This window comes from Arvicanthis niloticus, chromosome 8 (genome assembly GCF_011762505.2).
Source record: "Arvicanthis niloticus isolate mArvNil1 chromosome 8, mArvNil1.pat.X, whole genome shotgun sequence".
NCBI lineage: Eukaryota > Metazoa > Chordata > Mammalia > Rodentia > Muridae > Arvicanthis > Arvicanthis niloticus.
Genome location: NC_047665.1, coordinates 85527764 through 85543123, shown reverse-complemented (window position 1 = coordinate 85543123; position 15360 = coordinate 85527764). Strand labels below are relative to the sequence as shown.

At 41.4% G+C, this 15360-nt stretch overlaps 1 protein-coding gene across 6 annotated transcripts in view; it reads left to right on the top strand.

Moving 5' to 3' along the window:
• Window positions 1-15360, top strand: part of Bbs9 (Bardet-Biedl syndrome 9) — a 369513-nt gene that overhangs the window by 80172 nt on the left and 273981 nt on the right. For all 6 annotated transcript variants that reach the window (XM_076939717.1, XM_076939716.1, XM_034510258.2 and 3 more), the window contains 2 exons: window positions 3828-4002; window positions 14494-14578. In XM_076939717.1, the coding sequence (XP_076795832.1) occupies window positions 3828-4002; window positions 14494-14578 (260 nt within the window). The remainder of the gene's footprint in view (window positions 1-3827; window positions 4003-14493; window positions 14579-15360) is intronic.

Here is a 15360-nt window from a genome sequence, read left to right as displayed (position 1 = left end):
AAGAGCCTTTAGTATGTGTTCTCAAGTGGTTTCCAAAGCAGTGATTTGAAAGATTTATTTATTTGTTTTTGAATTATGTTTTGGTTTGATCTCTACATTTTTCTAAATATTAGTAGCCAAGATTGTAATAACTAAGGCATTTTTTTACATACTCCAGATGAAGTGTATGAAATAAGTAGAGTAAAATCCCAGCTAATCCGAAGTGCAGATGAATAAATTCCTTTGCTTAACTTACGCCACCTCAAAAGATGTTTCTTACTGGATCTCCTGTGTGCCAGGCATTTTGTAACTTAAACAGACGAGTAACAGGGTTTCTGCTTTTGAGTTTAGGGTTGATGAGAGACATAAAACAAGATCATTTTGATTGATAATTTGTTTAAGGTGAAAGTATGGATGGGTTTCTGAGAGATCATTGACAAAGGATGATTGCAAGGAAGAGACACTTATGGGAAGACACTATCTGATTCAGAGTCAGACTCAACTCCACGTGGCCCCGTCATTTATGGGAATTTCTTGCCTCAGATGAGACTTCAGATAGTGTCTTCCATCTTAACCTGGCCCTTCAAAAGCCAAATGGCCTCTGACTGACCATCTCACATATCCCTACTTCCAGATCATTTGAGGGATTCTTTTTTCTCCTCCACTGTAAACTGTAAACTGTAAAATTCTTTTTTTCTCCTCCACTGAACATAGCTAAGTAGTTTACATAAAGCCAGGGACTATTTTTAAATTCAGAATGAAGTCATCCCCCCCAAACATTGAGAGAAAGCACAAGGGTCTCAATAGAGCAGACAAGAAAAGTGCAAGTGAGGGAGGCCACCAGAAGCAGAGATGGGCCGTGGGCACCATTGTGAGCTGTGCAGGAACCTGCAAGCTGTGGAGCATCAGGCATGCGTGAAGGACGGGAGGGGTTTCCATTGCTGGTCTAGTCCTACATAATTGTCGTAGAAGGTGCTGAGGTGTGTGTGCTGCTGGACAGACTGGGAGACTGCTGTCCTAGCTAAGGTACCAATTGGTGGAGCTGTATTGAACTCTAGATTCTATGCCTCCAGGAGTGGCTGTCTTGGACCAGTTTTATTATTTTCCTTGATGCTGCTGGAGTTTCAGGAAATGGGACCTTTATGCTGTGTTCACAGAGGCCGAAGATGTTACCTTTCTCTGGGGTTCAGGTTCCCTTCAAGTCCCGCTTCCTTATCCTGCCATGCTAGGGCACTGGTCCTGAGACCTTGGCGTCATACTTGTAGCCATGCAGTTGCAATAGGCTGATCTGTAGTGTTTAAAGTTGCTTTCCTTGTACCCTGTCATCCACAAATATTTCAGCACCATCTCCCAGTGAGGTCATATGACGTCAATCATGTGCTGCATCTTCAACAGAAGGCCGTAAGTATGCTTTACTTAGGATAGCTGTGCATTTGGTGATAATGCACGATTGACATGCTAAAGGAATGAATGACTATGGGGGAGCAGTTAGCATTGTGCCACAAGATCTAGCTATACCAAATTATATGGAATTCATGTAGTAGCTTCGAACTTATTATTATATGGAACTTCCTTTTGAAATATGTAAACTGAATTGCTTTTATACTGAACTTAGAGTTTTCTTTTTTGAAAATTATTTTATGCACTATTGTTTTATTATTATTATTGTTGTTGTTGTTATTTTCATTATTTTAAAGGTGGGGCCTGTCCCAGGTCTTGGCTGGCCTGAGACTCCCTGTGTAGACTCAGCTGCCCTTGAAAGGTGGCGGTCCTTCTGCTCCAGTCGCCTGAGTCATGAGCTTAGGTGTGACCAGCAGGCCTGTCTTTTGTGTGTCTTCTGAGTCTTGTGCTGTCTTGCTTCCGTCAGGGCCTTCGACACTGTCCGTTGCTGGTTCTGCCTTTGCTTCCTTCCCAAAAGTGCTCCTCTTTCCCTCTGAGTTGGGCTAGCAGCAATCGAACCCTCAGAATGACCTTATGTTATCTTGTGCACTTCGTATGTGCTTCACTCTTAAGGACCTTTGGCATCTCGTTTCTGACTTTGGAACTGTTTACAGCATCACTGAGGTATAATTGACAAACAAACATTTTGTGTATTCAAGGTACACAGTGTAATGTTGGATATATATCAATTATATGTATGTAGATACATGTACATGCTGTGAAATAATTACCATAATAAGCTTATGTATGTATCACTCTATAGTTACCTTTTCTCATGGGAATTTTCCTTTTGGGTGAGCACACGTAAGACTGATTCTGAGCAGATTCACATACATGAGGCATGGCCATTCACTCTTCAGTCTCGGTGCTATCATACACTGGGTCCCTGGAACTTACCTGTTCCTCCTTTTGGCTAATCTCCCCTTTCTCTGCTCTTTCCCTGACTCCTGGTAACTGCTTCTACTCTGTGTTCCTATGGATTTGAGTTATAAGATGTAACACAGACAGGAGACCATGTGGCGTCTGTTCTCTGCAGTGGGCTTTAGCATGGTGTCCTTAGGTATCCATGTTGCGTTCCCAAGGCAGGATTTTATCTCCACCCCGGCCATGTGTGGGTCATGTTTTGAGTTGCATTTCCTGATGGCTGTTATGCATCTCTTTCATATGTGTGTTGGCCATTTGTATCTGCCTGAGGAAAAATATTGGGTCTTCTGCCTATTTTTTATTAATCATTTTATTTATTTACATTTCAAATAATATTCTACTTCCCAGTTACCCTTCTTTAAAAAGTGGCTTAATTTTTCTCTGGCATAGTTATTCTATGTATACTAGGTTGTAAGGTACACTAATCACAAAAGCAGAACATGCAGAGTTAGACCTTTTCTCTCTTAGAGTAAGGATTGTGTGAAAATCATGAAAATTGTCTTCTTCATCTTAGTGTATTTTAAGAACTGTTAAGACCATGACTGATATATTGATAGTAGAAGACATTTTCAAAGCCAATTAATAGGGCAATCAGAGGTGATTATTTTTCAGTATTAATGCTTTTCACTTTCAATATTGCCTATCACTGTTGTTTATATAAAACTCGTACCTATAACAATAGGTTATTCTGTGTTTTTGATCTGCTGCACGTGCATTTGTATGTTCATGAGCATCAATAACTGCATATGAATCTGTGTGTGTGAGACCATGCGTGAGTGCACATGCATCTATATGTGTGTGCATTTGTGTGTGTGCACGTGTGAGTGCACATGCATCTATATGTGTGTGCATTTGTGTGTGTGCTCGTGTGAGTGCACATGCATCTATATGTGTGTGCATTTGTGTGTGTGCATGCATGAGTGCACATGCATCTGTATGTGTGTCCCAGTGTTTTGTGTGTTGATGTTTGAATTGAGTGAGAGCTTGCTGCATGCTATCCGTGTGCACTGCTGACTGGTGTCCCTGGCTCCCTGTGCTATGTTTGATGCCTAAGTCAATGAAAACAGGAGACAGCGGTATGACAGTCAGAAGGAGTTTCCTGGAGAACTGTTTTTGTTGTGTGTCGGAGTTTGGGAAAAGCGTTATCTCAGAATCATGATTGTTCTTAGGTATTATTTTGAAATTGGAGGTTTTGGCATATAATGTATAAAAAGAAATATTATTAAAAGTATAAACCCCTGGTGAATATGATTTGAATATACAAGGAGACTATAAATATCTTATGAATATAAAAATTGGGACATGTGTATATGTATTTATATTACTAACCTGATATCTTCACTGGCTTATAAAGTAAAATTGAAACTACCTTTGAATTGCTTTGTAGAGTAAAAGCTAACTGTGATATATTTGTGCAGAATAACAATTATTAAACATTAAATTTATAAAGAATAAGGTATCTAATTTTTCTAATTCCTCTTTAGGTCGGGATTTAATTTGTATCCAGTCTATGGATGGGATGCTGATGGTGTTTGAGCAGGAAAGCTATGCGTTTGGGAGATTTCTCCCCGGTTTTCTTCTGCCTGGCCCTCTTGCTTACAGTGCCCGCACGGACTCCTTCATAACTGTTTCTTCTTGCAGACAAGTGGAAAGTTACAAGTGAGTCTGTGTGTTACCTTTGGAATCATGATTATTGTGTTTGTTGCTGATTAATTATCTTTCTGGAAGACCTTGAATATTACAAATGAAGAAATTACTGGCTTCTTTGGTAAAATTTAACTAGGATGGCTTAGGGCATCACAGTGATGTACATAAAGTATTTGGAAGGCTGCACCATGTACTGATTCCAAGAAGCTCAGAGGAGGCAGCTCTTACCACTGCTGGATGGTCAGCATCCTTAGCAGATAACACTGCCAGTGTTGAGCAGTTTGTTACAAAGATTAAATGTGTTTCAACTCACCACCAATAGAAAATGCTGAATGTTACCATGATACAATGACGATTTGATGACATATATTGATATACATGACATACTGATATATATATATGATACATATATCAGTATATTGTATATATGATATATACTGATATATATGATGCATACATCAGTATATTGTATATATGATATATATTGATATAAGGATGATACAGTGGGTGATTGTGGTAGCACATGTCTTTAGTCTCAGCACTCAGGAGGCAGAGTCAGGTGGATATGTGTGAGTTTGAGGCCAACCTTATCTACATAGTGAGTTACAGCCAGGGCTACATAGTGAGAACTTGTTTCAAAAAAGCAAACAATACAAAACAAAGCAAGACAAAAAGTTATCTGCCTCAACAATCAAATGCAATATTGAAAAAAGCCACGTACAAGGTTGCATGTGTGGAATGACTTTATAATAATAAGGAATGCATATAGCATTTGAAAATTTTCTGAGAAAAGGTATAACTATTGCAATGACTGTTCATGGTCTTTATAAAGGAGCAGTTCATTGTAGACAAGGCATGGAAGTGACTCCATGAACGTAGTGTGTGCTTCTGCTAGAAATTACTTCAGATCTTCCTTCCTGAGTTATGTTTGAGAGAAAACATTTTTCTGCTTTGTCAGGTAAATATCCACAAATATTATTGTTGGCAGAGAGATTGAGAAAAGAAGTAGAAATTCATTCTGGGAACAGAAATAGGATTGGTTTAAAACACCTTTAGCTAGTTATCATATTTGTGTGCATATATGTACCTTTGTGGGTTTATATGTATCACATGTGTGAAGATGCCATTGAGGCTAGAGGAAGGTATGAGGTCCCCTGGAACTGGACTTACAGGTGGTTGTGGGCTACCAGAGGTGTGTGCTGGGAACCAGCCTATGTCTGCCCTTCCCTGGTGAGCTGGCTCTCTAACATTTATTATTGTCTTTGTGATGGCAACACTTAGAACTTTACACATCATATTATTCTGGTGTTGCTTTTGGCCACCTGATGTTTTCCAAGTTGGGAAGAAAATAAACATCTTTTGGGCAGTGGCCATACAGATTGTGCCTTCATTTCAGTGTTGTGTGTTCAGTCAGTTAGGCATTTTCCCCTTTGTAAGTGGGAGTCTTCTGTTGCATGGTTGTCCATCCTGAAAACAAGCAACTGTGTGTGGGGAAGCAGGGACTGATGGGCGTGGCAGGCCACCACACCACGGTCCTCTGAAGCTCCTTTGGCTCTTGCCCAGAGGGAATGAATTGTGGTGTTGGCTCTGAAAATAAATATCTTTTGTTTGAGAAATTTTGAAAAGTGTCTGTGTGATTTACTCAGTACTGCCCAAACTCAGGCAATACTTTTACCTCCTGCCAAGCAGGGCTATGGGAATAGCACAGCGCACAGATCTGAATTCGCTATGGCTTACTCTCTGACTCTGTGTGTGTGTGTGTGTGTGTGTGTGTGTGTGTGTGTGTAATTTAGTTTGTAGTAACTCTAGGAGAGCTCCTTCTAAGAGGCAACAGCCATGTTTCCTTAACATGTGAGATGAATATCACAAAAGTCTTGATTCAACTCTGATAGTTCTCAAATACACTGATCTATTTAACTCGTGTCTATCTAAGGTAAAAAAAAAAAACCTCATACTTTATCCATTATGAGGTTAATTTTTGATGGCAAAAATGCACAAGACATGGGGCAGTTGGTAAGATTTATAGCATTATGTTCTGCGATGCATGTATGCATGCTTTCAAGTTTAATAGATTGGATTAAATGATAGTCACCAGGGAAATTTAGGAAAGGGAAAAGCATAAAACTCCTGGTTCCTTTTCTTGAGGCCTCATTAAGTCTATCTGTAGTCTGTTATAGGATGTAAATGGCTAATAGAATGGGCTTTTAAGACATAAGTCACCTTCATTTTGATATTGATAGTTAACTACTTTAAAGTTAATTGTATTCAGATAGGAGCATGTCCAGGCTTTCGCCTCAAGCTTTAGCACGTGCAGGAATCTTCTGGCCAGCTTCTGGCTGATGTACATTTACACATCCCCAGCCCCAAGTCCATACACTTGGGGACAAGACACAGAACTCCTCATTGGAAATACAGACCGCAAGTGATTTTTCATGTGGAATTGAGCATTGTTCTCCCTCTCTTTCTCTCTTTCTCTCTTTCTTTTCTTTTTCTTTCTTTCCTTTGAGATAGGACTTGACTCTCTCTAGCTCAGGCTGGGTGAAGCTATAATCCTCCCATCTCAGCTTCTAATTTAGGATTATAGACATGCACTAGCAAGCCAGAATTGTTTATGTTTATGAATGTATACATTTTTTGTCTGTGGTGTGGACATGTATTTGGGACCAGGTGTGTGTGTCATGGTACATGCCTGGAGATCACAGACAGTTTGCTGGGGGAGTTGGTTCCATTCAAGATCAAACTTAGGTTGTTAGCCCTAGCAACAAGTACCTTTACCCTCTGAACGATGTCACTGGCCTGTTGCACATTTAAAAAAAAAAAAACAAAAGAAGATTTATTTATTTATTTATTTTTATTGTGTAGGTGTTGTGTGCATGTGTGTACCATAGTGTATGTGTGCATGCCATAGTGTATGTGTGTAGGTCAGGGGACAACTTGTAGAATTTGGTTCTTTCTTTCCAACATGTGGGACCAGGAGATAGGATCAGGTCGCTAGGCTTGCCCCAAGGGCTTTTTCGCAGTCGTCTTGCCAGGTCCCAGTTTTACTTTTGTGGGAGAATTGTTTGTTCTGTTTTGAGGCTAGGGGTTTTGATGTTTCTGTCTTCCTGGTCATGTGTCCAGACTTTGCAATATCTTTCTCCCTCTTTTCCTGTCAGAATTACTTACTTAGCTACAAAGTTGCCCTTGAGAGGTTTTAGGGAAGGAGGAAGGTGGAGAGTAATAGAATAAATGGGACTTGAAAGTAGTACCAGGGGGAGGGGATATGTGGGGTGAGGTCGGAGGGGGCGGGGCAGGTGGGAAGGGAGCTGGGGGGAAGAGCAATGAAAACGAAGCATGAATGAAAATGCGACGATGAAAGATTCTACTTTATGTGCTAACTTAAAACAAACAAGATTCTTCAGACTCAAAATGCAAAGCAACTGAAAGGATTTGTGGTGTTTAATTTTCTTGCTTAGCCCCTCCCATTGAGAGGCCTGCAGTGTTCACTGAGGTTTATGGTTTTTTTTTTTTTTTTTTTTTTTTTTTTTTTGGTTTTTTGAGACAGGGTTTCTCTGTGGAGTCCTGGCTGTCCTGGAACTCACTTTGTAGACGAGGCTGGCCTCGAACTCAGAACTCAGAAATCTACCTGCCTCTGCCTCCCAAGTGCTGGGATTAAAGGTGTGCGCCACCACTGCCTGGCATGTTATTTTTTTTTAAGATTTATTTATTTATGTACACTATTGCTCTGAGGACATCGGATCCCATTACAGATGGTTGTGAGCCACCATGTGGTTTCTGGGAATTGAACTCAGGACCTCTGGAAGAGCAGTCAGCGCTCTTAACCGCTGAGCCATCTCTCCAGCTCGAGGTTTATGTTCTTATCCCCCCAATTCTCACCTAGTGTCCAAAGGGCATTTCACACCCACATCCACATCTATATTTATATCTATATCTAATCTCCTTTTTTTTTTTTTTTTTTTTTATTAAATACTCTTTTTGGCAGCTGGCAGCTCTGGTGTTGCCCAGGCTGGTCCCACATTCCCAAGCTCCAGTGGCTGCCACTGAGTGATGTGATTACAGGTGTGAGCCATTTATTTAAATAAGGATTTATTTATTTCATATATGTGAGTATACTGTTGCTCTCTTCAGACACACCAGAAGAGGGCAATGGAGTCCTTTATAGATGGTTGTGAGCCACCATGTGGTTGCTGGGAATTAAACTCAGGACCTCTGGAAGAGCAGTCAGTGCTCTTAACCGCTGAGCCACCTCTCCAGCCCCAGGTGTGAGCCATTTTGCCTGGCTTAGCAGTCCTTCTGAATTACATCATGAAGCCCATTTTCTGCTAAAAGTATCAGAATTTTCTTACACAATTAGTCCTTTGCATGAATAGGTTCTGAATTCACAGATTCAGCCAATCTCATACTGAAGATGTTTGAAAAAATAATATCTATTTCAAGCAGTGGAGATGGTTCCCACTTACCATTATTTTATGTATAGCTGTTCCTGTCATTGGAAGCTGTCTCATTCCTGCAGTGTGATGTGACACTGCTACTGCACATGTCACATGGGAAGCTGACAAGGCTTGGAACTGTATTTAGGAAGCTCCTATAGGAAGTGTACCAGCCATTTTTTAAAGCTTACTTCCCTTTCTTTGCTGTGCCTTAGTGACTCTTGTAGTCACTCCTAAATAAATAGAAGACTTTGAGCATTTAAAAGCTCACCAGTCAATGCCTTCAGTCAGTCTAACTCTAATGACCATCATCAAGAATAAATGACAGCCAATGCTGGTGAAGAAGGAGGAATAGGGAGACTCATATTCATGCCTGGTGAGAGTGTAAACTTGTGCAACCACTTTGGAAATTATTATGGGCATTCCTTGACAAAAGCAAATAGAACTACCGTGTGATCCAGCTGTACAGCTCTTGGGCATATGACTCCTGAGCCAACATAGCAGACACATGTGCACATGCGTGTTTATCGCTGCCCTATTTCCAGCAGTCAAGAACCAGAACTAGACTAGATGGAAACACATAAAGATGTGTTACACATATAATGACATTTTATGCAGCCGTAGTAAGCTGAAATCAAGATACTTGCAAGAAATTCTGTGCAGTTGTAATTGTGTTGAACAAACCAAACTCAGATAGACTAATAACACACATCTTTTTTTTATATATGGTGCCTGTATTATAAAAATATGTTTTTGTATATGTGTGTTTATAAATGTATGCTTGTAGGTCACAGAAGTAGAGAAGGAGGAAGAAATCTCAAGGGAGGTGGGAAATAGAGATCACAACAGAATATGTGTAGTGCGAGAGTAGAAGTGGAGGCTCATACTGAAGAAGAGAGGGAGGCTGCTGGAGATGGGAGGAGGCCTGGGGAGGACAGTGGGGGGGGGGAATGATAACCAAGTGTAATAACATAAGCAAAGATGTCCTATGAAATCAATTTCATTATATGCTAACCAAAATTGAATAAATACATAAAATAATGCTTTATTTGAGATTTAAAATAAATATTTGAACATGTGTAAACAGAAATATACAGGGTGTGTTTGTATCAAAGCAGAACCCTTCAAAGATACCCTGGTTGAGTTTATTAATTGACTGCACTAAGAAGGTCATATGGGTTACTGGGTTAAGGCTCTGGCCAAAGGAAAGGCTTTGCTCCTGTCTATCATCCTTGCTGTCACTGTGTCTGACAAGCTGTTGCTTCCTCCTCTCTATGTGAACATTATGTCTGGAAGCTGTTCTGCTTCCCCCCAGTTCTTCTCTCTCAGTAAGTGGTTGTCCAGGATGCCCACCAGCCTCTTAGTGCTTCAGGATGCCTGCCAGCCTCTTAGTGCTCCAGGATGCCCGTCAGCCTCTTAGTGCTCCAGGGTGCCCGCCAGCCTCTTAGTGCTCCAGGGTGCCCGCCAGCCTCTTAGTGCTCCAGGGTGCCCGCCAGCCTCTTAGTGCTCCAGGGTGCCCGTCAGCCTCTTAGTGCTCCAGGATGCCCGCCAGCCTCTTAGTGCTCCAGGGTGCCCGCCAGCCTCTTAGTGCTCCAGGGTGCCCGCCAGCCTCTTAGTGCTCCAGGCAGCCTCTTAGTGCTCCAGGGTGCCCGCCAGCCTCTTAGTGCTCCAGGGTGCCCGTCAGCCTCTTAGTGCTCCAGGGTGCCCGTCAGCCTCTTAGTGCTCCAGGGTGCCCGTCAGCCTTGTAGCTGCATGCTTTCATTTCCATTTGATTTGTTTTAGGTTGGGCTCACTGCTCCTCAATGGCAGGAATCATGTATCCTTTGAGGTCTGTGCTCGCTCCCTTGCTGATGGTAGATATATCACATTCACTTTATGGAGAAATGGAAACAAATGTAAATTTGGAAACCTTCTGTTTTGTTCCTGGCATTTTTAAGTGAAAGTAATTTTTATCTACACGATAAGAATACTCATGTGATACTGGAAATGAACACTCTATGCAGTTACAGTTTATAGTTAAGTTCTCCAGTCAAATATTGACCAAATTGCCTGGTACCCTTTGAGATGACGACTGGGTTTCATTGGAAAGTAAATGACTTGGGGAGCTCACTTCTGAAGTCTGTCATACATCAATCCTATTTCAGCCATATGCCACAGTTTCTATGGTGTGATATGGCAAGCCACCAAGTCATGCGGCTGCCCTTGGCATTGGTGTTACGTGGCTCAGTTACACATTTGTGACTACTGGGTCAAAATGCCACCAGTGTACCTAGACCGGCCATGACTGTGATCAGCACCTTTAAGTTCTGAATACACTTCTGATAGTCTTGACAATGTCTCCCTGCCCTTGGGCCTGGGTAATCTTCAGTAGTCACAAAGGGGCTGTTGTTTGTTAGCTTGTACCATCAAGCACTTGAATTGTAGGAAAAAAATACATGCTTTCTTTGTTTCAGATTTTCCAAGTCTGCTTGGAATTGTTGGGTGTCATGTAAGTTCTTGGTCACAGTTAGGAGGAGTTAAGGAAGAACCATAAGAGACATACTGTCATGGATTGGCTGTCACCTAATTACTGTCAGCTGTTAAGTAATAAAGTCCTCTTCTCCACTGTCTTCAGGAAGAGAAAGGGTTGGATTTGGAAATCGGGAGTCAAGGCTGGCTGTGTCTGTGCTTGCTGATCTGATGTTAATGAGGCTGCTCCTGGAGCTCACTGACCTCAGATGAATAATAACTCTTTGTAGCTATATAAAAAGCTTCAAAGGGCTCAGTGAGCTTTGGGTTTCTGTAATAATCTCATTAATATCCCTGTCATCCTCTGGTAGGTTGAAGTCTGCAGGAAGTAAACTACCTGTGTAATTACTTGTCTGAGGATTGATTTATAGTAGGACCAGCTCTGGTCATATCTGCACACCATTTCTGCCTCCTGAAACAAACAGACCCCTAACTTGAGCTTGGAATCTGGGATCTGATTTTTTTGGGGTCATCTTTGGATACTTTGGGGTTTTGAAGGTCAGTCCAAGGTTGAGGTATAGACATTTTCTGCAGCTGCACACTTTAAAGCTCGGCTTTGCGAGACTCACCCTCTCCTTCCTGACTGGTCTTCTGTCACATGACTTAGGCTCTGCTGCCACGGCCGTGCATGCCTCATGGTGCATGCCTTCACACCTGCTGCCTCCTTCTCTGTGACGCACTGTCCTTCCTCTCCAGAGGGACAAAGTTCAACTTAGTCTTTAATACCAGCTCTCACTTCCTGAAGCTCTGGGAGCCCAATGACTTGATTCCGCCATCAGCCGTCACGTTCCTTGATACTGGGCATCCTATCCACGAGCGCAGGGTGTCCAGAGACTCTCAAAAGTCGCCTATGTTTAGCTTTCATAGTAACTTCAAGCTCACTTATAGTTGCCTATAAGTTTGATAGAATAATAATGAAATTATCAACTGACAAAGTTCAAATAGATTCCCTTTCTTCTTAGTAAATTATAGTTCTTTGTGTTGTTCCTCCAGCGCTAAGATGAAAGTTAAAGAAACAGATATCTTCAGGCAATTCTTTTTGCTTAAAACAAAGGTGTCTGGGGATGTAGAGCTTCTATCCCTTGTAAGGTTCCACTTAGTTTACAGTCATTTTGGTGCCCTGCTGAAGTTTGAGGCTTGTTTTTTGTTGTTTCAGATGAGTTACTGCCCATCAATAGGCAATAGGACAGTGTAGAGTTGGTATATGTCACAGTCTGTTTTGTCTCCTAGAACAGAATATCAAAGATTTGGCAGTTTATAAAGAATGGAAGCAGAGACAGAGCGACCAGGAAGTGGGGCTGTGCTATAAAACCTCAGAGTCAGTCTGTGCCATACTTTATCTAGCTGGTCCAACTCACACAAAAGAGCTTACAACCTTTGTTTTTTAATTAATCATTTTATTTATTTATTTATTTATTTATTTATTTATTTATTTATTTATATTTCAAACGTCCCCCTTCCCAGTCTCCCCTCCATGAGCCCCTCCCCCTCTCCTTAGCATCTAAAAGGGTGCTTCTCCACCCACCCACTTGCACCTCACTATTCTAGCATACCCCTTTTCTGGGGCATCAAGCCTCTACAGGACCAAGCGCCCCTCTGAGGCCTGACAAGGCAGTCCTTTGCTACATGTATAGCTGGGACCATGGACCAGCCCATGTATACTCTTTGGTTGGTGGCTTAGTCCCTGGGAGCTCTGATGGGTCCAGACTAGTTGATACTGTTGTTCTTCCTATGGGGTTGCAATCCCCCTCAGCTCCTTCAGTCTGTCCCCTAACTTTTTTTTGGGGATCCCTGTGCTCAGTCCAGTGGTTGGCTGTGAGTATCAGCATCTGTCTTAGATGGACTTCTCATCATTTCTGTACTTATTCTATTGTGTGATATTTGGATTGTTTCTAGCTTCTGGCTATTAGAAATAAAGCTGCTATAAACATAGTGAACCATGTGTCCTTGTTATATGTTGGAGCATCTTCTGGGTATATGCCCAGGAGTGGTATAGCTGGGTCCTCAGGTAATGCTATGTCCAATTTTCTGAGGAACCTCCAGACTGATTTCCAGAGTGGTTGTACCAGCTTTCAATCCCACCAGCAATGGAAGAGTGTTCCTCTTTCTCCACATCCTCGCCAGCATCTGCTGTTGCCTGAGTTTTTGATCTTAGCCATTGGGCCCATGGGAAAATTTATCAAACCACCGACACTCACAACTGTGGATGACTGTCTACTTGGCTCCTTTTCTCAAGCCATCCCAATTTGGAGATTGAGTTTGTAAATAATGATTTGGGGGGTGCACATTCAACCATAGCAGTGTATGCTATTGGAATAGAGCTACATTTCGGGGCTGTGGTTGAGCTCGGGCTCTGTATGTGAGGAAGTGCCCTACGGAGCTGCACCCAAGCCCCTGGACAGGCGTGTCTACGCGTGTTTAGACTCTCCACACCCTCCTCACTCAGCTGATGGCCTTGTGTTCTCACACGTCCCTGCCTTAGTTGATATGAGTTGGCCGAATATATCTGTTTTTAAGTTTTGTCTTAGCTCTAAATTATATTTATCAATACAAAATAACTGTGATTTACTAGGAAGAAAAGGAATTTGTTTGAAGTTTTTAAATTTAAAGTAGGTTATTATTCTAAAAATATCCCATTAATTAATGGGAAATAGGGGGACTTAAACTATATTGGATAACTTTATATATTGAGTGATATTATAAATTGTTTTAAAGAATGGCCTGAGCTAAATGCTGCCATTGAAACGGGAGCTATAAATTAAGCGTAGATCACTCATAATGTCCGCTATTGAGACTGTATCAAGTATCCGATGAGTCATTGATTTGTCTCTGTATCTGTCTTTCTGTCTTTCAAGCCTTTTATCTAAAGTTGGGAATTACAGCTCGAGCAGTCTTCGTCTGAAACTTTGTTAGCCAAACATTCTGAGCATTGACAAGCTCAACAAAGCTTGCATTTTGCAGCACTTTGGAAGTTTACATTACACTGTAAGGCTGTAAAGCGTGAGTGTGTTTTCCAGCCTCCCCTGAGCTCTTCAACACTTTAATCCCAAACACTTTGGATGAGGGATTAGCAGCACGTACATGCCATGTGCTGTATTAGGCTTTTAAATTCTTGCCAGTTAGCGACCCATTTTCATAGACGGGAAGTCATGGCAGGGCGAGTAACTTGACACAATTCACCGACAGTCAGTGCTTTGCCTGGGCAGGGTTAGGTATGGTCCTTCTGTAGAGCATGTAGTAATCATTTCTATGACAGTGGCTGTCTGCATTACTTATGCTCTTTTTGGCACGTGGTATTCAGGCACTAGGCTCTCTTGCCTGTTTTTGCTACATGCGGTTCTCTTGAGAGCTGACATTAGTACTGGCTTCACAATAGTGACATCATGATGAATATTCATATGGTGCATCATAATAAAATTGACTAAAATTTAATCAGAAGTGAATAGTCCTTAGAGCTAAAGAAATATTTGTTCATAGCATTTATGAACTGTGTACTCTGAAGCTTAAAGTGATTTTTACCTTAAAACTTAGGATGTCACTTATCCTTTGCTGTCTCCTCAAACAGGTACCAAGTGCTTGCCTTTGCCACGGATGCAGATAGGAAGCAGGAGATGGAACAGCAAAAACTTGGCTCTGGAAAACGACTAGTTGTAAGTCTGTTTAGATGTACAGAATTCAGTAAGCTACTCAGAATCATATTCGTTAGAGAATTCATGGAAGAAAATAAAAAATGTATTTTGACGATTTTTCTTTATCGGTTCTATCAATGACCAGAAATTGTTTTATTTCCATGATTGGTAATTTAAAATAGGTATCAGATATAATTCATTTTATTTTGTTACATTTTAGATGTTTTTGAATTATTATATTCTGATATACAGCTGTTTGAAAATACTTTGATCTTTTTGAGCATCGTTTTAAAGACTTATTAGCCTACTATTGTGTGGCTAACTTTCCCCACTCCTGAGACCAGATCCTTCTGCGTGCTCTGCCAGTGCCCCAGGACTGGGAGTTTTTGAGTGTAGATTCAGTCCTGTGTGGATGCTGGGCACCGTTACCTGGAATTCTGTGGGATGGTGGTTCCCTGGCCTTACCTACTTTGCCTCTGGGAATGTGCTGTTGAATTCTCAGGACATTTGAGATGAACTTTCTACAGGTCTCCCAAGGTTAGTTCTCATTACATGTATTGTGCTCTCAACTGCCTTGTTTTTCTCTGGACTTAAATTCAGCTCCTCAGCTGTTCTGAGGCGGGAGGTAACATATCACCATTTATCTGCAGAGTGAAAGGCATCACTATTTTTTTTTTTTTTGACTTACAAACTGTTGTTTTATGTGTTCTGTGCATTTTGTGTTTGTTTGAGGCAAGATCCTAAATCCTATGCTATTGCATCTTGGTTGGAAGTGGCGGACACATCTGTTTTTAGCAGCTGCG